Below are 25372 nucleotides of genomic sequence, written 5' to 3'. Positions count from 1 at the left end.
ACATCACACATATCATCGTCATCTCATTCAGCCGCGGGGAGGTTGCTTACTGTTCACTAGTTTAACAGATTGCAACGTACACACAAGGAAAATAGGAAACATTTTCCTTCTCCTTATCGGTTTATGATTTCAATATTTTTAGAATCGGAGAACATAAAACAATTACGTAAAAAACATATTTTTATTGAAGTAAAAAAAAAATCCAAACATAAATATTTATTTTATAAAATATTCAGAATAAATATAAATACATATATCCGGGGGAAAATTATGCACACCAGCTTTATTTTTCTGATTTAACGCAATGGGGAGTAATATCTTAGAATTCCTTATAACGTCATTGATTTACAGACAAGGAAACAATTAAACATTTTAACTTTAATATTCTGTACACGTATCCATGCAAAATTGTTGAGTTAAAGAAGAGGGTCATATTGCTATCACATCACATATTTCTTGCATATACAATCGATGATTATATATTGATTATTAGATTTATCTTTTCAATCTACAATTGTATATCATCGTACATTATGTTTAGCCCTCAATAGACGGAGGGATAATTTTAATCAAACTAGATGAATTTGGAGGTGAAACATCCCACTATAAAAATTACTAGATCATTTAAATGTTTGTTCTAGAACAAACCATTATGTGTTTCTGTACTACAGAATACAATAAAAAAAATCTGATGTGGACAGCACATAACTTCTTTTTTTTTGTACGCCTATTAATTACATATACAAATTTTTTGCTGCACTTCATTTAAACTTATTTCATTTGAAAGTGAAATCCTCCAATTCTTTAATAAAGTAGACAGTTACACAATTGCTGAAATATTAGTTTTTATTAACATCAAATATTTATACAATTATTAATTCAACAATCTTACATGAAATATTAGGAGAGAGTAAAAGGTCCTTTATTACTCGTATTACTAGATCAGTATTACTCGTATATTCGTAACTGCTGATTAACAAAAGATTCAGATTTCTGGTGTATCGTGTAAATAAAAATTAATAACAATAATTAAACTATTCCGTTTAGTGAACTTCTGTATACAGGTTACAAATATTAATTTCGATCTTACGGTGTAAAACATTCAATTTTTATTATTGGATTATTTGGTGAATAATCAAAAATGAAAAAGAAATAATCATACAGGAAAAGAAAGGTAACATGAAGAAATATATCTCAGAAAAAACGACAAAAATATGTATATGAAGAGGAAGAAAATGCTAAGAATAAGGGAAGAATAAAAAAATTAAAAGGTGATAAATATAAAGAAAAAGAAAACGTTAAGACTAAGGAAAGAATAAAAAGATTAAGTGAGGATGATGAATATAAAGGAAGAAAATTTGAAAACTAAAGAACGTGTACACAATTAAGATCAAAAGAATTATATCAAACCAAAGAGCGATTAAATAATTGGCAACAAATAAACAAAATGATGATCAACTCCGACATAGGGAGAATATTTTACGACAATAGCAGAGGAGTAATGAACTAAAAAAGAAAAGAATTTTTTTTTCAATTTATTAAAGATCGGGCATGTGTACGTTGTTAGTGTATACGTTGTTCTTATGACGGTCTATTTTTCTGTCACTCTGTAATTAACTTTAACGTAGATAAAATTAAATAGGAATTCAAGAATCAATACATAAAATTAAACAGAATTTAAACTAGAAAATCGAAAAATAATACGATTATAAATTATAATTTTCAATTAATACTTAATAATGAGACGTTTCAGCAAATCTGATACATATACACCTATGTAATAATGTCTATTAAATTACATATACAGGTTTTTAAAAGTACATAAAATTTGATTACACTATAATTTCTGATTTTTTTCATATTTTATTTTTATTATTGAATAATTATTTATTGTAATTTTTTTTTTTTTTTTACAATCACGAGTTAGTAATTATTAATAAATCAATATATTTAATTTAAAAAAAAAATTAATTAAAAAAAATTTTGAAAAATAACAAAGAAGTTGAAGTCTGGTTCGAACCGATGTGCCTTTTCAATATAGATCCAAATATTTCATTAATTAAAATTTCATTTGGGTATAACACTGGAACCAATGAAAATAAGTACCACTTATTATATATAGTAGAAAACTCTCAAAGAGGGGCTTATTACTGCAGTCAAGAAAAGTCCAAGATCCCAAAAAATTGGAGTTTGCGTTCTTTTGGACACTGTTGGTTCAGGCGATTGCAATTAAAAGGGGATGTGCAAAACTAGATGTTACAACAGTCCTAAATCCAAAATTTCAACATCCTACGGCTAATCGTTTTTTAATTATACGAGATACGTACGTACATACAGACGTTACGCTGAAATTAGTCAAAATGGGTTCAGGGATCGTCAAAATGGATATTTCCATTGAAATCTGAAAACCGAAATTTTTCGCGATCACAATACTTCCTTTACTTCGTACAAGGAAGTAAAAAGCTGAAAACTTGTAGAATTTTTCCGGGAAAAGCTCACAACTGTGGGTTGTTTTTGATGTACGACTTACACACACAAAACTTAATTTAAAATATTTATCATTTTATTTAAATATAATATTTTTTTGTTTATTTAATTCAATAATTCTAACGAATGCCCGCGCACAAACAGTGTGTAATTCGCGCGGGCGTGGCGGTATTAGCGACACTAACTACAGTAATATAATTTCACAACATACATACAACAAATTTCGCTGTACAATCGGCAGAATGGTGTAGTCGTGAGGCTTAACGCACCACGTACCGAATCGACCGAGCTATCGAGACCCGGCGAGACAAAGTTACTTTTTAACACTAAATATTATCCATCAATTTAATTCTACCGCTCATCTGTAACGTACATAGTAGTAGTTTACTGTTATTTGGAAATGGGTGCGATTTTCAAAAAACTTCTTATTTTTACATATTGTTATTTTTTAATTGTTAAAAAATATGTCTAAGAAAAATATGACCTTAATTAGGCGAAATCTCGAGACAGAGCGTGATCTTTATAGGCGAAATCTCGTGATGCTGAGGGTGACCTTGGTTATGACCTTGATTAGCCGAAATCTCGAGATACTGAGCGTGACCATGATTAGGCGAAATCTCGTGATACTGAGCGTAACCTTGCTCTACAACCTTGACCTTTTAAGTTCAAAATTTAATGGCATCAATTCACCATATATAGAAGTAATCTGACCAATTTTATTTAAAATCGGTCCAGTAGTTCTGCAGATATAAGGTAATTTAGAGGCCGATACCGAAAACAACACACACGTACATAGTTCCATCAGGTTTTTTTGGGTTCATTAGTTGTCAAAACGTCAAGATCCGGGGAAAACCACATATGCCCAAATTACACCGATTATAATAATTTCCCTTCTAGAGCTATACTATGTTATAGCGCAATCTAGACGGGAAATTAAAAATATACGGATCGAATATGTACATAACCACCTCCTTTTTTGAAATTGTTAAAAATACAGGGTAACACACATCAGGAAATTTCCAAAACTTTTTTACACTACGAGGGTGAAACGTGGACATTTGGAAAAACCCGACTCCCAACATTTTGGCAATCGCTATATTATTCCTTTAAATTATTGCTGCCGCAATTCACAACAATAAAACTGTAGCCGATAAAGTAATAACATTTTATACCGGTTGTATAAATAATGATTAATTTTTATTTATTTTTATTTTTTTAATAAAAAAAGGATATAATTTTGAGAGGTTTTTGACTCTCAAATATTTATTAGAAGAAAGTAAATTCTTTAATAAAAAAAAATTTTTTTTAAATCATACTAAATTACATAATCACCTTTTGTTTCTTTTAAAAGTCAAATTGTAAAATTATAATTAAACAAAAAATGGGAACAAAGATTATCTTACTACATAATTAAACTAATTAGATGATAACAATGAACTAATAAAAAGAGAAAATTACTTATAATTATCGATTTAATGTTAACTGAATGAACAAATTTCCAGTACAACCTTGTAAGTGTTAATAAACAAAAGAAATTCAATCTTAATAATTATTATTCGTTTTGTTTTTTGTTTTTTTTTAATTAAGTAAGCTTAAAGAATAATGCAAAAGTAATTTACAAAAAAATATCTTTTACAAAATCTGTTGTGTTCACCAAATGCCTTCCTTCATGCATTTTAAATTACATATACATTTTTTTTTTAAATGAAAAGTACATAAAATTTTATTTCATTAATAACTTCTGATATTTTTTTTTTGAATTATTATTTATCGTAAATTTTTTTTACAGTCGAAGGTTAATAATTATTATTAAATCAAAATTATTTAAGTAAAAAAAAAGGAAATGAAGAGGGATTCGAACCGATGTACCTTCCCTTTGTAAGATCCAAATATCTCATTAATTAGAATTTTATTTGGCTATAACTCTGTAACCAATGAAAATAAATACCATTAATGATCTCGTTAAAAAGCTCTCGATTGAGGACTTATTTACTGTAGTTAAGAAAAAATCAAAATCCAGATGTTTTTTGGATATTGATCTTTTTTAGAAATTTTCGATCAAGTGGATTGCAATCAAAAGGGGAGGTACACAACTAGATATTACAACAGTCCTAAATCCAAAATTACAACATCCTACGGCTAATCATTTTGAAGTTATACGAGATACACCGGTACAGAAATCACGTCCAAACTAGTCAAAATGAATTCAAGGATAGTGTCTTGACCTCCCGCCACCATCTCATTCGGTCGCACTAAAGCATAAGACTGAATGCCTGTACCCCAAACGGTAAATGAGCCTGGAACAGTTTAGCGACCAGTATCCTAAACAGCTTCTACAGTTTACGTAACAGCATGAGCGGACTAAGCGCGGTGCCATACACCACCCGTCTATGTGTCCAACTGCTCACTTGTCATATATTTACTAAAATGGGTAGTCGCATCCCGTCAACTACTAAAAATATATATGACATCCATAATAAAATTTATTTCGTCTAGGCAGAAATTTTCTGCCACGCGTAGGTTGTTGAATTCCAGCAAGTACCTGTCCACCATTTCATAGCGATTAGAAACATAATAATTGGCTGGTGGTCAGCCATACTCAGGGTTAACTTTCCACTGCAATGCGGTAAAAGTCTTTCCCTTAAGCAAACTACCGATGTCAGTTGTACAAAGCAACCGCATCTAGGAACTCCCACACGGTCCGACAACGCGGCTCTCACCACATTGACTCGCCGCTTCTGAGTGGTTAATTTTCCCCTTGACCTCTACGTTCCAGAGTGGCACGGTCTCTGGTCCCCCCCCCCCAAAGAGCAGGACCGTCAAAAATCAGGTGTTCATTTGGCTGGACCTCCCCGAAGACGCACAGCTCATCAGCTGTCAGGTGGAACAGAAACAGATATTGGTTCAAGTTAGCGTGATTGATGAGCAACCAGGCACCTGTTGTCCTTAAAAACGAGCTCGAGGTATACCATCCCCCCAAATCCTGTGCAAACTTACACAGGATCTTTCCTTTGTCATGTTGTCCCATTCTAACTGCCATGCTTCCATCGCGAGGCTCTGTAGCATCTTACACAGACGGGAGACGGACAACTAAACAAAATTTAGATCCGGTGCATTGCGATCACTGTTCCGCTCCGGTACTGGCCCGGCTCGAAACCGCATCTCAAATACCTCGACAGTCATCCCATGGCGTCAGGGAAGGTCAAAATGAATATTTCCGTTGAAATCTGAAAACCGAAATTTTTCGCGATTACTGTACTTCGTACAACGAAGTATTGTTGTAACGGAAATATTCGTTTTGACAATCCCCGACTCCATTTTGACTGCTTTGGATGTGACGTCTGTCCGTACGTTTGTATGTATCTCGCATAATTAAAAAACTATTAGTCGTAGGATGTTGAAATTAGGACGGTTGTAACATCTAATTGTGCATCTTCCCTTTTAATTGCAATCGACTGAACCGAAAGTGTCCAAAAAAGCCCAAATTCCAGAAATTCTGGATTTTAGATTTTTTCTTAACTGCAGTAATATGCCTTCACTGAGATATTTTCAATGATGTATCATAATAAGTGGTACTTATTTTCATCGGTTCCAGAGTTACAGACAAATAAAATTTTAATTAATGAAATAATAGGATCAAATAATAGGTTCAAATCATCGGTTCTTCATCCCTTTTTTTTGTGGTTAAAAGATTCTCTACCTGAAGCCCATTAATCCAGACCGTTCTTCTCTGATTCGGCCATTCATCACACACAACTATGGTGCACGCCTAACAAAATAGCTATAACTTTCAAATCGCCACATATATTCCAGCTAGTATTTTTTATAATTTATCTTTTCAAGAACATCTTTCATCACATCGTATCTCTCTTTCAAATTAATACCATAAGTGATTGGTATCAAAGGATATTTGTTACCGTTGTGTAGTAGAACCACTTTTAAACTATATTTGAACGAATCTATGAAAAGACGCCAGTCCTCAAGTTTATGAACTTTTCCTTAGTCCAACATAAGCTAATCATATTTGTGCAATAAACCAAATAATATTCAATAAAGTACTGAGAAAGTTCTTTTTGTCGGCTTTGTAGCCCGAAATTTTTGTATTTTTTTCAAGTAAATTCTAACCAGTCTTAATTTCCAGTCTTCTTAATATCAAGTAAATTCCAGTTTGAATTTTAACAGTTCAGCTTGATTTTCTGATAAATTTAAATCCCTAACCCTTTAATATATCCTATGGTATAAGATATGGCTTATTGGAAGATATTCAAAATCAAAATCATTGCTGTCTTCTTCAGTACTGCCTGTTCTTCATCGTTGCTTTGGAAACATGTATTCACTGGTGGCTCAGGAATTGGGATAATTTCACTGTGAGGTACAGGCCTAATTGCAAATTGCAATAAAGGATATTTTACAGAATATTTAATTTTTTTAGAAATTCCAGACATACATATTAAACAAAGTAACAATCAGTTACGTAATCCTTTGGTTCACGCCAGACCATAAGTACACCAAATGACAAAGCCTTCCGTGTACCTTTCAGCCACCCTATTAAATATACAGAATAATTAGTGCATACTATATGAGGAACCCATGCCTTATCCTGATCACCAATTTTACTATGAAAGTACAAACGTTATGTTTTTTTTAATTAAAGGTGTAATGGTTTTTTTTTTTATTTGATTTTACGGTAAATTCGCCACATACATAACAAAAGGCATCCACATCATTTACACAATATCATGACACTGAACTGTTAATAAACTTAAGACAGCAATAAGACAGAACAAAATTAATTAATTCCTAAATCCAGTGTTTAATACAAACAACACAGCTGTTTTCTCAGCTACATATTTTTACCTCTTTCAATTTCCTGTTTAGCCTCCGGTAACTACCGTTCAGATAATACTTCAGAAGATGAAGGAGGATGATATGTATTATGAGTGTAAATGAAGTGTAGTTTTGTACAGTCTCAGTTCGACCACTCCTGAGATGTGTGGTTAATTGAAACCCAACCACCAAAGAACACCGGTATCCACGATATAGTATTCAAATCTGTGTAAAAATAACTGGCTTTACTAAAACTTGAACCTCGACTCCCAAGTCGGCTGATTTGGGAAGACGCGTTCACCACTAGACCAACCCGGTGGGTTACATATTTTGACCTGCACAGACACGATTAATCTTGTCCATGAAGGCTCACTCTTCAGTATTAGATATGATGTCGTAATATGTGACTATGATATTATTTAATTCTTTGTCTAGTATTAATTATTTGTAGCTTACGAATTATGTTAAAAAAGTTAAACAATAAAAAACGAGCTAACAAAATACAATATAGGAGTATAAATACCAACCATACACAGAAAAATGCAAAAAAATCCTTTAATTAAAATTTAATTTTTTTTCAAATATGGTGGGTGATAGAAAGATTCTGAGTTCATATTCGTTTTCAGCATCAAAAAATAGATTAAAATCATGTATAGCATGTCAGGAAACAAAAATTATGTTTATCACTGTTATTAGCAAAGATTTAATTTATTCCACTGTGATATTATACACCGTAACATACTATCCATTTAATTATAATTCTCTGTAAATATAATTTATATTATAACTAATAAAATTATTAATTACATTTTTATTAAATTAAAAGTTATTTATCATAAAATTATATTTAGAAGAAACTCATTTTAAATAAAACGTAACTATTACCTAGTGATAAATCTTTTTTAGTTTTATTTACAAGTAATAATTCCTTTTACGAAGTCTTTCATTAGTTTGTTTACGATCTAAGAAATTGTAACACTGTAACAACTTTATCGATTCTAACTACTTCCTATATATATAGTTATATGTTATACTATACAAGGTAAAATATGTTAATTGATAAAAATTTTGCAAGTCGGGGATTTTAACATTTCATGACTCCTATCCAAAATAAAAAATCACAATAATAGCATTGAACAATTTCGGAAGGATATATTTACTTATATTAGGCTGTTCTTTGCTTGATATCTCCGGAACTGATATCTTTCCGGTAGATGGATTGGATTCACCAAATTAAATACAGTTTAATAAATTAACAATCAAGTGATTTCTAGCTGCTAAAGCAAAACGGGGCACTGCACCATGTTGCTGGAAAATCATTTATCATCTAGTTTGTAAAGATACATCCACCAAAAAACCGACAAAATATTTTACAAAATATGTATCTTCCGTAAGGTTTTCATTAAAAACAAATGGTCCCAGAATTTTTACATAAATAATACCACACCAAACATTATTGTGAAATCTATGTTAAAAATTTAAATTCCACAGTACTGTATGGAATGTCTTCGCTCCATAAATGACTATTTTTAAAATCAAAAACTTCACATCTCATAAAAGTGGCTTCATCAGTAAATAAAATTGAATTTAACATGTCAGGGTTGTCTGGAAACCAATGACACCAGTTATCCGCGGGGGATAATCGTTAGCCGCAAAGTTTGAACCTTCATCACCCGGAATGGATAAAGATTTTCTTTCCGTAGGATGCGCCACACTTTCTTTTTGACAAACCAATGCTACATAAAATTCGCCTTGTACTAGTTAATGCCTGGGCTACGCTGAAAATGTTGAATCACACGATGCTTATCTTTAAGACGATGATTTACTTGGCGTTCAACAGAAAACGAACACATTGGAAATGCTGATACATTTCCTTACCTTCGTAAATTCTGATTTTTGAAAAGTATGTTTATTAGGTACACAAAGTATAATACGACTTTCTGTTTATTTTTCGTCTTTTTTACTTCGATAAAAACCGATTTTTAATAGTTTTTATTTATATTTACTTCCTTGTACAAAGTAAAGGAGGTAGTGTGATCGTGAAAAATTTCGGTTTTCAGATTTCAATGGAAATATCCATTTTGACCATCCATAAATCCATTTAACTAGTTTCAGTGTGACGTCTGTACGTTATGTATCTCGCATAACTCAAAAAACGATTAGTCGTAATACGTTGAAATTATGGATTTAGGACTGTTGTAATATCTTTGTATACCTCCCCTTTTGACTTCAATCGACTGAATCAAAACTGTTCCAATCCAACAAAAATGGATTTTTGATTTTAATTACATTAATAAGCTCTCAATGAGCGCTTTTCAACGATATGTCATAAATGGTACTTATTTTCATTGGTTCCAGAGTTTTAACCAAATGAAATTTTAATTAATGAAGTATTTGGATCTATAAGAGGGAAGACACATCGGTTCGAATCAGACGTCACCTCCTTTTTTATTTTTTTAAGAGGATTTTTTAAATTAATTTTTCAACATTTTTTTTTTTTTTTTAAATTAAATACGTTGGTTTATTAATACGTATTTATTTCATGCATTTTTAAAAATTGTGTATATGTAATTTAATAGGCATTATTACGTATGTGTATACGTAATAGATTTGGTGAAACAGTTGATTATTTAATATTAATTAAAAATTACAATTTAGAACCGTAATATTTTTGTATTTTCTAGTTTAATTTCTGTTTAATTTTATTTAATTTTTCTGGAATCCTGTTTAATTTTATCTACATTAAAATTAACTACAGAGTGACTGAAAAATAGACCCTCACAAGAACAACATAGACACTGAGACATACATTACTGATCATTAAAAAATTGCAAAAAATTCTTATCTTTTAGTTCATTACTCCTCTGATATTGTCGGGCAATATTCTCCCTAAGTCGGAGTTGATCATCATTTCGTTTATTTGTTTTTTTTTGCCAATCATTTAATCGCTCTTTGGTTTGATATAATTCTTCTGATTTTAATTTGTGTACACGATCTCTAGTTTTCATTTTTTTTTTCATGATTTCTTAATCTTTTTATTCTTTCCTTGGTCTTCTTCTCTTGTCGAGCAAATTTCTATTGCAGTACTCGCTCGATGCTTTTCATAATCCTATTTAATTCATCAATAACCTATACGCAGAATGATGTTAAAAGTTAATTATTTACAGTTAAATTAACTTTCAATAAGTTATTAATGAAATAAAATTTTATACTTTTCATTTTTTTTAAATGTGTATATGTCATTTAATAATCGTAAAGGGAATCATGTGGTGTTCACATCAGATTTTTTATTGATTGTATTTTCATTAATTTTCTCAGAATTAAATTCTCTATTAGTTTTGTTACTAAATCTTCAGTATTTATTAGACATTTAAAACAGCTATTATACTACAAGCCCAAAAAAAAAAGGGTTTTTTGACACCGAATCTAATGTTATCAGATATCTTAAAAACTACTGGAGTTACAGTCCTGGGACCTGTTTTATCCAATTTTCAAGCTCAAATTCTATAAGAGACCGCAAACTTACTCCTTAATTTGAGTCCCAAAAATTACAGTAGGGCTTCTTTTTATTACAAGAACTGAAATCCGGATGAAATCTTTAGCTAGCCACTCAAAACCACAGCGTTTCCAAACCTATGTTTATATGAACGCTTTACATTATATTCACTAGGAAACATGTCCTAAGAGTTTCTTCGTTTCTTCGTGGAACACTCTATATGTAGACAGTTCTTTTTATTAATTTTTCTTCAATACCTAGCAGGCACCTTAAGAAATAAAAAAAGTCTACGTTAATGTATATTTAACAAAAAAAAAAGTTAAAAAAGAAATCGATATGGAGATTCGAACACGAAATTTCTCAATTATGAGACTAGAACGTTCACCACTGATGTGACCTCAGCTATATAAATAAGCTGTTTAAAGCACCTGAAAATCTTTAAATGGAATTTGTTACAAATAGAGTCAAGTAAGAAGATGCCATTGTGGATTTAAAGTAAGTAAATACTTTACCCCTCCAATTACACTACAAAAGGCATTATCACCGTTATAAGCTGATTGCCTGCTCTTGTTAGTTTCATGTACGAGGGTAAGTCAATTATTATCCGCAATTTAGTTACATTTTTTTGTTTATTTTGGTGGTACTGTCGTGTTGCATAGATGACGCATGAGTGGTTTAAGTGTTGTTATGTCTGTGCAGGTTTGATGCTGCTAGGTTAGTTAACCATTATCCATTAACCATTATCGCTGCCCTGCCGTTAACCATAGCTGCTCCGCTTTCTGTTTGCACCAAAAAAGAGCAACGTTCAGTGATCTGTTTACTGTGATCGGAAGGTGTATCAGGGGCCGAAATTCATCGAAGACTGTGTGACTATTCATCGAAGACTATTCATCGGGAATAGTGTGTTGCCGCAACGGAGTGTCTACAAATGGATTGAAAAATTCAAAAGTCTTATGTACGACGAAGGAACCGGACGACAGTTTACCGCCACAAATGAGGAAAACATTGAGGATGCACGTGACATGGTTTTCTTGGACAGACGAGTAACTATCGATGAAGTGGCACATCATCTGCAAATTAGTCACTTTTCTGCCTATGAAATTGTCCACAACAGACTTGTGTTTCATAAAGTCTGAAACACATACAGTCTGAATCCGAAAGTAAAATGATTTCCCTTTCATACAAATCGATTTAGTAGCATGTTTCTGATTTCGGATCAAACGTCCTGGAGACCATTTAGTGCATAGACTTTGTGGAACCCGAGATGATTTGTAATAATGAAATGGGTACACTTCTGAAACGATTTTATTAACCCTAAAATGTCGATTGCATTTAATGTTGTTACGGATCGATTAAATGACGTCATAATTCATATCTGTCCTTGAATGCCTATTATAATTAATTTTCTATAGTTTCAATCCCTCCCTTGAAATTTGATGGTCGTCTTAAAATCGGGTATTCCCAAATTATAGACGCAGTCTAGCCTAAAATTCGCCCCATCATTCGTGAGAAACTTCATGATAATATGTTGCGCACTGACGATAGTACCTCTAACTCTGATATGACACTATTGATCAGTGGACTCGAATGCTGATGCGGCTGGAGATATCCTCCCCTCCCGCATTAACAACAACAATATAGCTCTCCACTCCAGCCAACTCATGGTCGCACACGAGCCGTAAAGCTAAAGTCCGTTACATAATTGTTTCACACTCGTAATAATTTTATAAACATATCTCTATAAAAATTAAATTAATTGGAATATAATCATAAACAATAATTATTATAATTAACTCTCTAATTATATTACTGGTATTCAGAAGGTTAATTTATAATTACTATCAACTTCCTTTTACAAACATATTTTTGTATAATTTTCCACAATAAATTGATTTGATAATAGTCCTGTAACAAAGCATATATTTTTTTCTATTTACCGTATATGGGAATTAATGAGCAGTGTATATATATATGTATATATATATATACATATATATGTCTATAAAACTGTAGTTAATTTGAAAAAAAAAAATTATATATATATTTCTTCTGTCTGTGAGTATGTGACTGAACTCCTTCTAAACGGCTGGACTGATTTTGATAAAATTGTGTGTGTACAGTTTTTTTAATTCATTCTTTTAAATAGTTTAATTTAAAATCTGTCAGCGTTAGTTTTAGAAATAATAATAGCTTTGATTAAAAAACATAATAAATGAACATTTTTTGTTAAAAAAAATTATAAATTTATGATTTCGCCATTGTGTATTTTATCGAACTCCTTAAGTTTGCTATAAGGTTCTGTTTATGACGAAGTTTATTGATAATCGTCTAGTATGCCTACAGCTCTTTGGGGTCTATTTACATTGTCGGTCTTTGCAATACGTAGTCACTCTCAAATCTCGCGCCAAACGTAGTTCCACACAAACCAATGTTTTTTTATCTTTTTTTTTAATTTAAGTATATTGATTTATTAATAATTACTCTTATTGTAAAAAAAAATTACGATGAATAATAATTCAGTAAACAAAAAAAATAAATAAAAAAAATGAAAAAATCCCTTTCGGCATGCCGGAAGGCGGAGGTAGATTACACCGGTGCTAAGTAGGAGTTAAAAAAGATTTCCACCTTAAAAGTTAAAAAAAAACTTCAAATTTACTCATACGACAATGGTGGTTACATGTGGAAAAAGTTTCATATGTTTAGCATACGACAAGCACCATCTTCTTATAATTCCAGCAAACTTTTTGTTATCCCTTACGTAAGGGTTGGTCATATCAAAAATTGTTTCATACAAAAGTTTTCGATAATTTTTAGAGGACTAACGACCACTTAAAACCGATTCGATACTGTACCTATTAAGAGAAATATGATTATTTTTTGTCTTAAAAACCCCATTTTATCAACCCCCTGTGCCAATGGTTGGTGATATCAAAAAACTTTACTTAGATACGTTTTAGGCCTTTATTCAAAGAATAGTAGTAACTTTAAACGAATTCGATATTTTACTTAATAAGAAAGTTTAGCAATTTTTTTTTCTTGAAAAAGCCCCCTCCATGTTCCGATTTTGCTCATTAACAAACTCGGGACGAGTTATTTATAAGGAAAAATTTGTAAGTGATTAGCGAAAAATTACGGCAGTTATCGCGTCCACAAGAAAGTGAAATATATATATATAAACTTTTGAGCTGACGGTGGTTTAGGGGTCTGGGAGATGTGAAACGCAAAGATATATCGAATTTTTTGTAAAGTCGAATCATGCTAACCATTATAATAGGTTACCTATTATTATAGGTACTTATGAAAATAATGAAATAAAATTTTATGTACTTTTCATTTTAACAAAAATAGGCGTACAAGAAAGTCATGTGTTGTCCACAATAATTTTAAAAAATTTTATGATTTAAGGAGACATTTAAAAAAAATTTTTAACAAAAAAATAAAATAAATCGTAAATAATCTGCGAAAAAGTTTTTTCCAATCTGAAGTCTAAAAAAACACAGTTGTAGTACTTTCCCGTCACGCGACTTTTAACACGTTCTGGGAAACTTCTACAACTCTGGGATGTTTTTGATGTACGGCTTACACACACAACTTAATTTAAAATATTTATCATCTTATTTAAATACAATATTTTTTTTCGTTTATTTAATTCATCGACTCTTAACTAAAACGCGCCCACATACCGTATTTAATTCGCACCAGCGTGGCGGTACCAGGGGCGACAGTCGGCATTAACTAAACTAATATAAGTTCACAACTTTCATAGAACAAATTACGCTTGTACGGTTGGCTGAATGGTCTAGCCTTGAGACTTAACGTACCAGACACCAGGCCAGTTCGAGACCCGGCCAGACCGAGTTAATACTTTAAACTATCAAATATTATTCATTTATTTAATTCTGCCGTTCACCTGTGACGTCAGAACATAGCAGTAGTTTTAGAGGCTTTTTTGTGGTGGGGGTACAATTTTGCAAAAAAAATTTCCGTAAATAATGTTATTTTTTAATTGTTAACAAATACGCCTAAGAAAAATATGACCAAAATTAAGCGAAATCTCAAGATACTGAGGGTGACTTGACCTACAGCCTCACCCCTTTGATCTTTTGCGTTAAAATTTAATGGCATCAACGCTCCATACATAGAATTAATCTGACAAAGTTTAGTCAAAATTGGTTTAGTAGTTCTGGAGATATAACGTGATTTAGAGATACATCACCATATATACATGGTGATGCACCATACGAACATTAAAAACCGGAAAATTTCCGTCGGGGTTTCCTTTTGTTTATTTGGGTTCCTTAGTTGTTAAAACATCAAGATTCGGTGAAAACCGCGTATGCCCAAATTGGACCGCTTATAGTACTTTCCCTTCTGGAGCTATAGCTCTGATATAGCGTTATCTAGACTGTAAAGTAAAAATTTATTTTTGTGAAACGGATGTTTGTGCTTATGTATGTATTTTCATTCAGATTATCGTCTAAACCCAGCTCATATAGTGATAGAGACTCAGTTCATTAATTCAATTAATAAAAAGTTTGTGCTTCAACCGCCAAATCTCCACTGCTCTACACACACACACACACACACACACACACACATTATATATATATATATATATATATATATATATTTCGAGATGAACTATATCTAAAAACCTTCTCAGTTATGACAAGAAGAATGGGTAAAGAATTGGTTGCGATTGATCGAATAGGTTTTTTGTTTATCCTGAATAAACAAAAACTTTCTTCCTCTTTTTTTTTGAGGATTTCGAGATCACAGTGGACCACTTTAGTCAACTCTGGTTCTTCTTTTCTTTTTATTCTTCTTCTTGATTGCTTCCCAATACTTCTTCATTCTGCCAGATCTTACTTTTTTGAGTTTTTCTGAACAAAATCTCGTTGTTGTTTTCTTTTCTTTAATTTTAAATCTAAAATTTGCTTCTATTAGTAATTTTATATTTGTTTCGTAAATCTACTATTGTGATTTCTAGTTCTTGCATATCTTTTATAATTTCGGTTATCCAGATCGGTATTCTGGACATTTTCCAGTATTTCTCGACGGTTTCCTGACGAGCCTGTTCGGTTCTGTTCTTATTATGTATCGAAAGTAGGAGATGAGCTTATCTTTCTAAAGTAGTCTAGAGCTGGTTCTACGTCTTTATGTACCTCTTGGTTTGGTATGAGTCTCCACTCTCCCCCGTCAGTGAGTCGTCTTTTATTTATGCATGTTCTTAAAATTCTTCTTTTTATTCTTTGCATCTCTCCTAAGTAGGAAATGTTGGATTTTAGTTTGAAGAGTGTTTCGCTTCCATATGATATTATAGATCTGATTAAAGTTTTATAATGTCTGAGTTTGGTATTTATTGAGATGCAACTTTTGTTATATGTTGTTTTAGTGGTTTTTTGGGCGTAATTGAGCTTTTGTATTCTTTCTTTTCAGTTTATTTTTTCTTTGATGTCATGTGTGATATTTTCTCCTAAATATTTAAACCGTTCAACTAACTCGACTTTGTGTCCGTTTATGATTACGCGGTTCAATACCAGGGAATTTATGGCCATTATTCTAGTCTTTTAATATGATATTCTTAGGCTTATTTTGCCTGCTAGTTCTTATAACGACGTTTCTTGGATTCTAGCTTCTGCGATGTTATTGGCTAGAAACGCTAGGTCATCTGCAAATCATAGACGGTTTACTTTGATATGGTTTACATATTTCCTTGCTTCAATTGTTACGTGTGGTGGGTCTTTTTTGTACCATACTCTCATTACATATTCTAGGAAGCAGTTAAAGAGCAGTGGGGATAGTTCATCTCCTTGTCTTAAACCTGTTTTCATTAGGAATGGTTCTTATGTTTCTCTTCTGAATTTTATTTTGGAGTATGAGTCAGTTAACGTTAGGTCTATCACTTTTACTATTTTCGGGTGTAATCGTAGGTTTCTTAGTATTTTCAGCATTGATGGTCTACGAATACTGTTGTAGCCTTTTTGGAAATCTATGAATGATATTACTAGTTGTCTTCGTTTCATTTTGTGTACATCCATTGTTAATTTGAGGGTGATTATTTGTTCACAACAGCTTCTCCACGGTCTAAATCCTCCCTGATATTCTCCCAGTTCATTTTCGAGTTGATATTTTATTTTATTCAATATTATTCTCAGAGTATTTTATACGTGCAATTTAATAGTGAAATTCCTCTGTAGTTTTTGGGGTTGGGTTTCTCCCCTTTCTTGTGTAGTGGGTGTATGAGAGTATAAGAGTAGTTGTTTAGGTCAATTTTACTCTTTCAAGATTTTTTTTTGAGATTTTGAAAAAGTGACTGTTTAATCTCCTTGGAGGAGTGTTTCCAAAGTTCCACCATTGTCTGGTCTTACCCACTTGCTTTGTGATTTTTCATTTCTTTTAATGCTTGGTTTAGTTTTTTTTAGTGCAGGCGGGTTTATTTTGTTTTGGTTTGATTTGATAAATGTTTGTGTCAATTTGGAAGAGTTCTGTGAGTTCTTCAAAATTTAGTAGATTTTTAACAATTTATCTAATATTTCTGCGTTTTGTTTGTTATTGTGTGACGGTTTACTATCTTGATCTTTTAGGATTAGAGTTCCTCTTTATATAATAGTATAGATGTAGATAGGTTGCATGGCTTTATAAACCACGTATTTGTTTTTTTCCATAATCAGAATTTTTTTATTGTACAATTAGTAATATTGTTTGTTTATCTATTCCTATGTAATAATAATACATAATTTCATTTTAAAAAGAAGATAAAAAAGGGATAACCTTTCTATATTTCTTTAAACCAATACTTATCACTGTTATTATATCCGGTTAAATATTATATTGTCTGTTCAAAAATGAAATAGTTACGTAACATAATTACATAATTGCACCAACACTAGTAGTAACAGTAGCGAGCTGAAAAGATAGTTTTATTAATGGTAAAATTTTACTAGAGTAATATGAGTTAAATATTAATTAATTATAAAAAATAAATCTTATCAGGAATGAAATAGGCCAATATAATGTATCATATAATAAAAAAATAATATAAACTAAGTCAATATAAAATAATAAACATTAGTTATTTTATTTATTTATTTCGTTATTCTTTTACTTTCCCGTCACCTAGCGGCTATAGCTCTAAAAGGGAAAGTTTTGTAATCGGTCGAATTTTGGAATATCCGGTTTTCACGGGATCTTGACGGTTTAATATCTAAGGTACCCAAAAAATCGGATGGAAATCTTCGGATGTTAATGGACGTATGTTCATTTATTCGATGTTGACTTGTAAATCACCTGACATCCAGAACTACTGGACGATTTTGATCAAATTTGGTCAGATTTCTTCGATAAACTGGGCACTGATGCCATTAAATGTTCAACTTAAAAAGTCAAAGGGGTGAGACTGTAGAGCAAGATCACCCTCAGTATCTTGAGATTTCACCAAATTAAGGTTAAATTTTTCCTAAGCACATTTATTAAAAACTAAAATATAACACTATCTGCCAAAAAAAGTTTTGCAAAATTGTACTTCTAGAAAAATGCTAAACTACTGTTATGTTGCGACGTCACAGATGAGCGGTAGAATTAAATAAATGAATTATTTAAATTTCTTTGCAAACTTGTTGCTGTGCAGCAGCACCTTCGTGGAAGAATCAGGTGGTACCAGATCGTCGTCCAAGGATCGCCCGATTGCAGTAACCACAACCTTCGTGGAGGCTTCTTCCTTATCCCCAAAGCTAAGGTAAATCTGCTGTAGAGGATCACTTCCGTGTTCAACCCCCCACAAGATCTGCCAACAACTCGGCTGAGGTCACGCAACCGCCCATAACTCATAATGCTGGAATGAACATCCACACAATACGCACCTGGTTCAAGAACCAATAAAGAAGGTTGAGGGATTCCAAGTACCACGCCAAACCTGGTCGAGGCTGAACCACATTTAGGACGGCTGAAGGGAGGTTTGGTTACACCTTGAAGAGGTGAGGTTTCCGTCCATCTGCTGACTGCGACTGCGGAGCAGAGGAGCAGACAATAGAACCTACTGTTACGGAGTGCCCAATTCGAGCGTTTGACGATGATCTGGAGACTCCACATCAAGCGACTCCGAGTGCTCTGGACTGGTTGTGAACTTTGGATATTTTCGTGTACTTGTAAAAACCATACGATATATATATATATATATATATATATATATAAGGGTAAGTCAATTATTATCCTCAATTTAGTTATATTTTTGTTTATGTTGGTAGTACTGTCGTGATGCGTAGATGACGCATGCGTGGTTTAATTGTTGTTATGTCTGTGCAGGTTTGATGTTGCTAGGTTAGTTCCATTATCGCTGCCATGCCGTTAACCACGACTGCTCTGCTTTCTGTTTGCACCTAAAAAGAGCAACGCTCAGTGATCCGTTTTTTATGGTCGGAAGGTGAATAAGAGGCCGAAATTCATCGAAGACGTTCGGTACAAAACGGGAACAGTGTGTTGCCGCAACGTAGTATCTACGAATAGATTAAAAAATTCAAAATGGTCGCACAAGTGTTACGCACGATGAAGGAGCCGGACGACCGTTTACCGACACAAATGAGGAAAACATTGAGCGTGCACGTGACATGGGTTTCTTAGATAGACCAGTAACTATCGATTAAGTGGCACATCGTCTGCATATTAGTCACGGTTCTGTCTACGAAATCATCTACAACAGACTTGGGTTTCATAAAGTCTGCGCAAGATAGGCCCCAAAACAATTCACACAGTCGCGCGCTTACAAACAAACGCGCTTGAACATCTGCCAAGAACATTTGGTACGCTAAGGCAACGAACGGGACATCTTGCAGAATCAGAATCATCACAGATGATGATGAAAAAAAAGGTTCAAGATCCAACCGTCCGCAGGAAAACTGATGCTTACGGTTTTTTGGGACTCACAAGGCTCAGTACTGGAACATTATGAGGAATGCGGCACGTCAATAAACATCGCGCGTTATAGTGAGATGCTTACTGCCAGCTGAAGCCTGCAATTCGAAGCAAACGCCGAGGACTGCTGTCGAAAGATGTTGTGTTGTTGCACGACAATGCCCGTCCACATACCGCTGCCCACATTGCTGAAACGCTTCAGAAACTCGATTTTGAAGTACTGGCTCATCCTCCGTATAGTCCTGATCTTGCCTCTTCTGACTACCACTTGTTTGGTGCACTCAAAGAGGCATTAAGGAGCCGTCGATTTACCTCGGACGAAACACAGTGAAAGAAGAGCAGTGCATTCCTGGCTCGCAGCTCAACCGAAAACCTTTTTTTACGAGAGCATCGAGCTTGTGCAACGATGGACCAAGTCCGTTTAAATGCTAGGGGACTATGTTGAAAAATGATGTACATGTAAGTTTCCTATTTGTATTGCAATAAAATTTATAACTACATTGCGGATAAAAATTGACTTACCCTCGTATATAATATTTAAAGTATATCTCGGTCTGGCCGGATCTCGAACTCGATCACCCGGTCGACTCGGTATTTAAAGCGTTAAGCCTCGCGGCTACACCAGTCTGCCGACCGTACAAGCGAAGTTTCTTCTACGTATGTTGTGAAATTACATTATTTTAGTTAGTGACGACCGTCGCCGCTAGTACTGCCACGCCCGTGTGAATTAAATACGATATCCGCGCACGCTTTAGTTAAAAATCATTGAATTAAATAAACGAAAACATAAATATTTAAATAAATATTTTAAATTGTTTTGTGTGTGTTTGTGTGTGTGTGTGTGTGTGTGTGTGTGCGCGCGTGCGTGTGTGTAAACCGTGCATCAGAAATAATCCGTGATGGGAAAGTCCTACAACTCTGTTGACAATTTTTTTCGTTATGTCCGCCTAAGGACCACGTAACAATTTTATTTCCTTTTTCTTTGTTGTTTCTTTTACAATATTACTTCTTTTCGCTATGGGTTTTTTCTTTCCTCGAACTTATCCTTTCTACCTTGGGATCGTTCTATTTTTCCCACTTTCCTATGAAATACATCTTTTTCAGTTATTTCATCCTATTTTATGTTGTTCCTTTCTAGATATTTTTTTGATTTCTTGGATCCAGTTTGTTGTTTACTTTTTTAGTGGTTAATTTCTTCTCTTATTAATAACTAGCATTGCTTTCATTGTCATTGAATAAAAAATAATTTTTCTACAATCATTTATCCTTTTAATTGTTAAAGAACCGTCATAATTAAGGTAATTCTTTATGAGTACTCTTATTTTAAATACAATTATTTCTTATTAATAAAAATTAGTGAGAACTTTTTCTTTTTATAATTTAAATGTATAATAAATTAAAAATATTTTTATTTATTTATTTTTTTAATTGTTAAAATTTCAGTAATTTAAATGTATAACCTTGCGTTAATATTATTTTGAACTAATTTTATCGGTGAATTACACCCATAATTAAAAAATCTATCTCTTTATTTTCTTTTAATTTATAATTAATTTTATTTGATTTAAAAATTTTTATCCAACAATTTTAAACCTGCCATCATAAATTAACACTGCTTATTATTTATTATTACCTTCATTATTGTTTTTTAACAACTATTTTTATGCATAAGTTTTATTTTATAAACGAATCGTAATAGATTTTAAAAAAAAAATATTTTCAGCTGTATATAACTCTATTAAATATTTAATTATATATAATTATATTATTCCAAGGTTGATCCAATGATATCTTACTATTTCACTAGGAATATACACGTAATTTTCTTGTATGTATTTAGCAGCATTTTACAAAACTGTTTTATTTTTTAACTGGAATATCAATTTATAACCGAATTGCAACATAATTATATGTTTAGATTTAATTTACTAAACATTTCGCACGGTTGATAAATGGAAACTTAATTGTATAAATTAAGTTTACAACCAACAATTTAAAAAATAACCAACAATTTAAAAAACCAACAATTTAAAAAAATATATGTCCTAGTACTTTCAGAGTTGTTACTCCATCTTCAGGAATTTTCTAAAAGATGTTAATTTAAATTCAAAATCAATAATCATTTTTACATTAAACTTGTATGTTCATAATAGTCAGTAGTCAAGAAATAATAACGTAAAGTAATAAATTAATAACAAATTTTGATACTAGAAATAATACTAGAATCTTATCTTTTTTGATGTCAGTGTCGTTTGGTTAAAAACAGTTTTATTTACGTTTCAGAAAGTTTTGTTTTTTGAGCGGAAGAAATGATATCTGGTTAGACTATTACCGTACGGTTTACAATTTCATTGTAATTTTTTTTTTTCTTTTTTATTATACAGTTGCGTTATTTCCAGTTTTTTTTTATATTTGTTAATAGCAATTTTTTGACAGAAAATTTTGTTTTTACAAATTTTTTTTTACACCACCGAAAAATAATTTTTTTTTGTTTACATTATATAAGTACTTTTCTGACAAATGTAGTAATGTACTACTTTATTTTTATTTGAATTTTTCACACTTTTCTTTCTTTTATTCAATCAACTTATCTTACACCATTTTTTTCTGAATTATATTCTCTACAAGTTGTATTTAAAAATTTTATCTGTTTATTACCCATTTAACAAAGTTATTGTACATCAAACATATAAAAAAGGGTTTTTTTACCCCAATTTATAATTTTTCATTACATATTTTTCAAAAACTAACTACTGCAGATACCATTCTGGTACCAATTTTATTCAATTTTTCAGGTCAGACATGATAAGAAATCCAATAATTGTGATCCTAAAAATTTCAGTACGCCCTCATTTCGACAGGGTAGCTGAAATCAGAATGAAATTTTTCACTAGCTGTAACTCGCAAACGAAGAATTTTATGAATACTTCTTTATATTAATAATAACAACAATAAAAATTGTAATAATTATAACAAACTTATACTTTATAACAGAAATAAGTAAAAAAAAAAACGATCGGATAAAGAAAAAAAAACTTGAAAATGATACACTATTTTCAACAATTGACCCAACAATATATTAAGTAATCAAAATTAAAAACTGATCTATTCATTTTATTTTCCTAAAATACATTTTCAAGAATTTGTATAAATCATAATCTTACCGTTTCGTACTGTTTATAAAAATAAATTCACCGAAAACTGCTATTAAGAAATAATCGACCAGTATTACCTGAAAATAAAAAAATATGCATATATAAATATACATTTACATTTTGATTTAAATTAAAAAAACAAATAATAGTAACGGATTCCTACCAATTATTATGAAAGTAGTTGCAAATATAATAATTGGAGGATCCAGAAAGAGACTAAAAGGAAAACCCTTTTTGTAAAGAATAGGTCCGTTTTACAATCCCTCTTTCTTATACTACCCGCTGTCACACAATGAACACCAGTTGTATGGTGAGAAAAGACCAGGTTTGGAATTCAAGGGAACAAAAGCGTCGGTCAACTGTTCACACGCTTCGACTTGGATGCGGTTCGACAGGTAGAGAGGCTAGCAGTATAAATAGCCCAGTAAGAGCAGTTAAAAGCGACTTCTATTAGAACCAGTCTGTGAGGCGTTACGACGTCAAGGACAGTTCTACGAGGAGTTCAGCGAGGAGAGGCTGCTTGTGTGGAGTTGTGTGGGTTGACGGAGTTCTGCGAACCAGTCCAGCGAGACGTCACGACGACGGTTCAGCGAGGAGAGTCACGAGTGTGAGTCTGCGAGACGTCAGTCCAGCGAGGACAGTCTTGAATCCAGTTCGATACGAGTAAGATGACGCCTCGAATAATTCCCATTAACCAAGAAATACTGTGGGTGAGTTACAAAAACTATAAGTGTATATATATATATAAGTGAAAGAAATAATGCAATAGACTTCATTCATAAACTTGTTAGGGTAGCTAGCAAAGGTATTTGCAAGTTAAATGCCTGTACGATTGTTGATAATACAACACTAATGGTTAAAAAGGGTTAAGACTAGCGGTTTCTTTTGTTAACGGGTCTGAATTCTAGTGTTTTATCTACCTGAAATAAATTCCGAACGATTATTTATTTTGAACTCTGTCTTATAAACGTCTACAATTATTATCTACTACTGACATTTTTCATTATTTGATGTATTATATTTTAATTGTTGAATCTTTGTTGATTACGTTCTGTTTTTTATGTCATGCTTACTGTTCTGATTATCTTATCTTTTATGTCATGTACTTTATTATCTATTAATTATTTGATTTGTTAATATTGATATGTAATATTCATCAATTATTACAATTATCCTGATTATTATTGTGGTTTTAATTACTATATTAATATTTGTGTAGATTAATTGTTTTATTGTTGTCACATATTATTGTTATTATTAACATTATTATATTTATCAGCATTATTATTAATTTGTCTGGTTATAATTATGAACATTTTAAACCAATAAACTGTAATTATATAAACATTATAAATTTTTAACCTCTCAATATCTTGATCGAGCCGCGAACCACGCGACAATATAAAGAAAAAGAGGTTTTTTCTTTTCGGGATAAACAAAAAAACTACTCGATCAATTGCAACCAAATGTTTACCCATGTTTCTCAGCCTAACTAAGAAGATTTTGACATAATTTCGTCACGAAAAATCTCGAAGAACCAACCGATCGAATTTTATACATTCGTGTATCCCAGAGAAGACTTTAAGCCATAGACCGAGGCCCTAGCTCCCTTGAAGGTTAAAAAATTAAAAATATTCATTACTTCTTCACCACCAAAAAGGGAGAAGTTGTAAATTAGAGATACCCGTTAAGGAAAAAAAAGATTAATTCTTTTACTTCATTGTTATACTTATTTTTCTATGTCAAAGATATAAGTTATACATTTTTGGCATTTTCACACGATACCAGTTGTCATTCATGTCATCTTCTGAAGCAATACCTAACGGTAGTCTGAGAGGTTAAAAAAATCTACTATTATTCTGTCTGTTGTAATTAATTTCTTTTCAGATATCTAAAAAGCCTGAATACTTTCGTTGTTATTTATCAGTATTACTTCACAATCTTGAGGATAATGAACAGTGCGGGGGTTCACGGGGTGAATCCCTTTGGATAGACGATAAAGGCGACAGAAACGCGTTCTGCGGGTATCCAAGGCGCTTCGCCATCCGTCTGCAATACGATAATGGCGAGTAAAGCAATCTCTGCGGCTCTGAAGTAAGCCCCGAGAAGCCCCTAAGTTGGATTTCTAGAGGTAATTATAATAAAACCCGATCTAGATTGAATTAAAAATACTTTTCTATAATTATATAAGAATAATATAGCTAAGAAATGTAAACTGGTTTCATTTTAAAACAAGAAAAGTACAATATACAAGTCTACTTTGGCTCTCACACTGACATTAGAATATAGTTCAAACAAGACAATTTAATTACTTGTTTGATATTAATATTAGATCTTTAAGGTATTTATACTAGACACTAGCTGCCAGAGACGTGCCTGGAGCACGCCCTCCGCAGCTAGGCCCTCCGGCAGGATGCCCTGCCAGGTGGCGTATCGGAATGGTATTATTATGTACCCAAAATTGATTACCTCCATAGTAAAAATATTTTATTTTGAA

The 25372-nt window shown here is 32.1% G+C and overlaps 1 protein-coding gene across 3 annotated transcripts in view; it reads right to left on the bottom strand.

The window, feature by feature from the left end:
- LOC142322458 (epidermal retinol dehydrogenase 2-like) overlaps positions 1-25372 on the bottom strand; it is a 231960-nt gene that overhangs the window by 144853 nt on the left and 61735 nt on the right. For 2 of the 3 annotated variants that reach the window (XM_075361585.1, XM_075361567.1), the window contains exon 2: positions 22885-22952. The exons of the other annotated variant lie outside the window; for it this stretch is intronic. Coding sequence is in view for 1 of the 2 variants with exons in the window: in XM_075361567.1 (XP_075217682.1) it covers positions 22885-22952 (68 nt within the window). In the remaining variant the exon portion in view is untranslated. The remainder of the gene's footprint in view (positions 1-22884; positions 22953-25372) is intronic. 3 annotated transcript variants of the gene reach the window in all.

Source organism: Lycorma delicatula, chromosome 1 (assembly GCF_047948215.1).
Source record: "Lycorma delicatula isolate Av1 chromosome 1, ASM4794821v1, whole genome shotgun sequence".
Taxonomy (NCBI): domain Eukaryota; kingdom Metazoa; phylum Arthropoda; class Insecta; order Hemiptera; family Fulgoridae; genus Lycorma; species Lycorma delicatula.
Note: the sequence above shows the minus strand (reverse complement) of the source record. Positions and strands in the feature narration are given on the sequence as shown.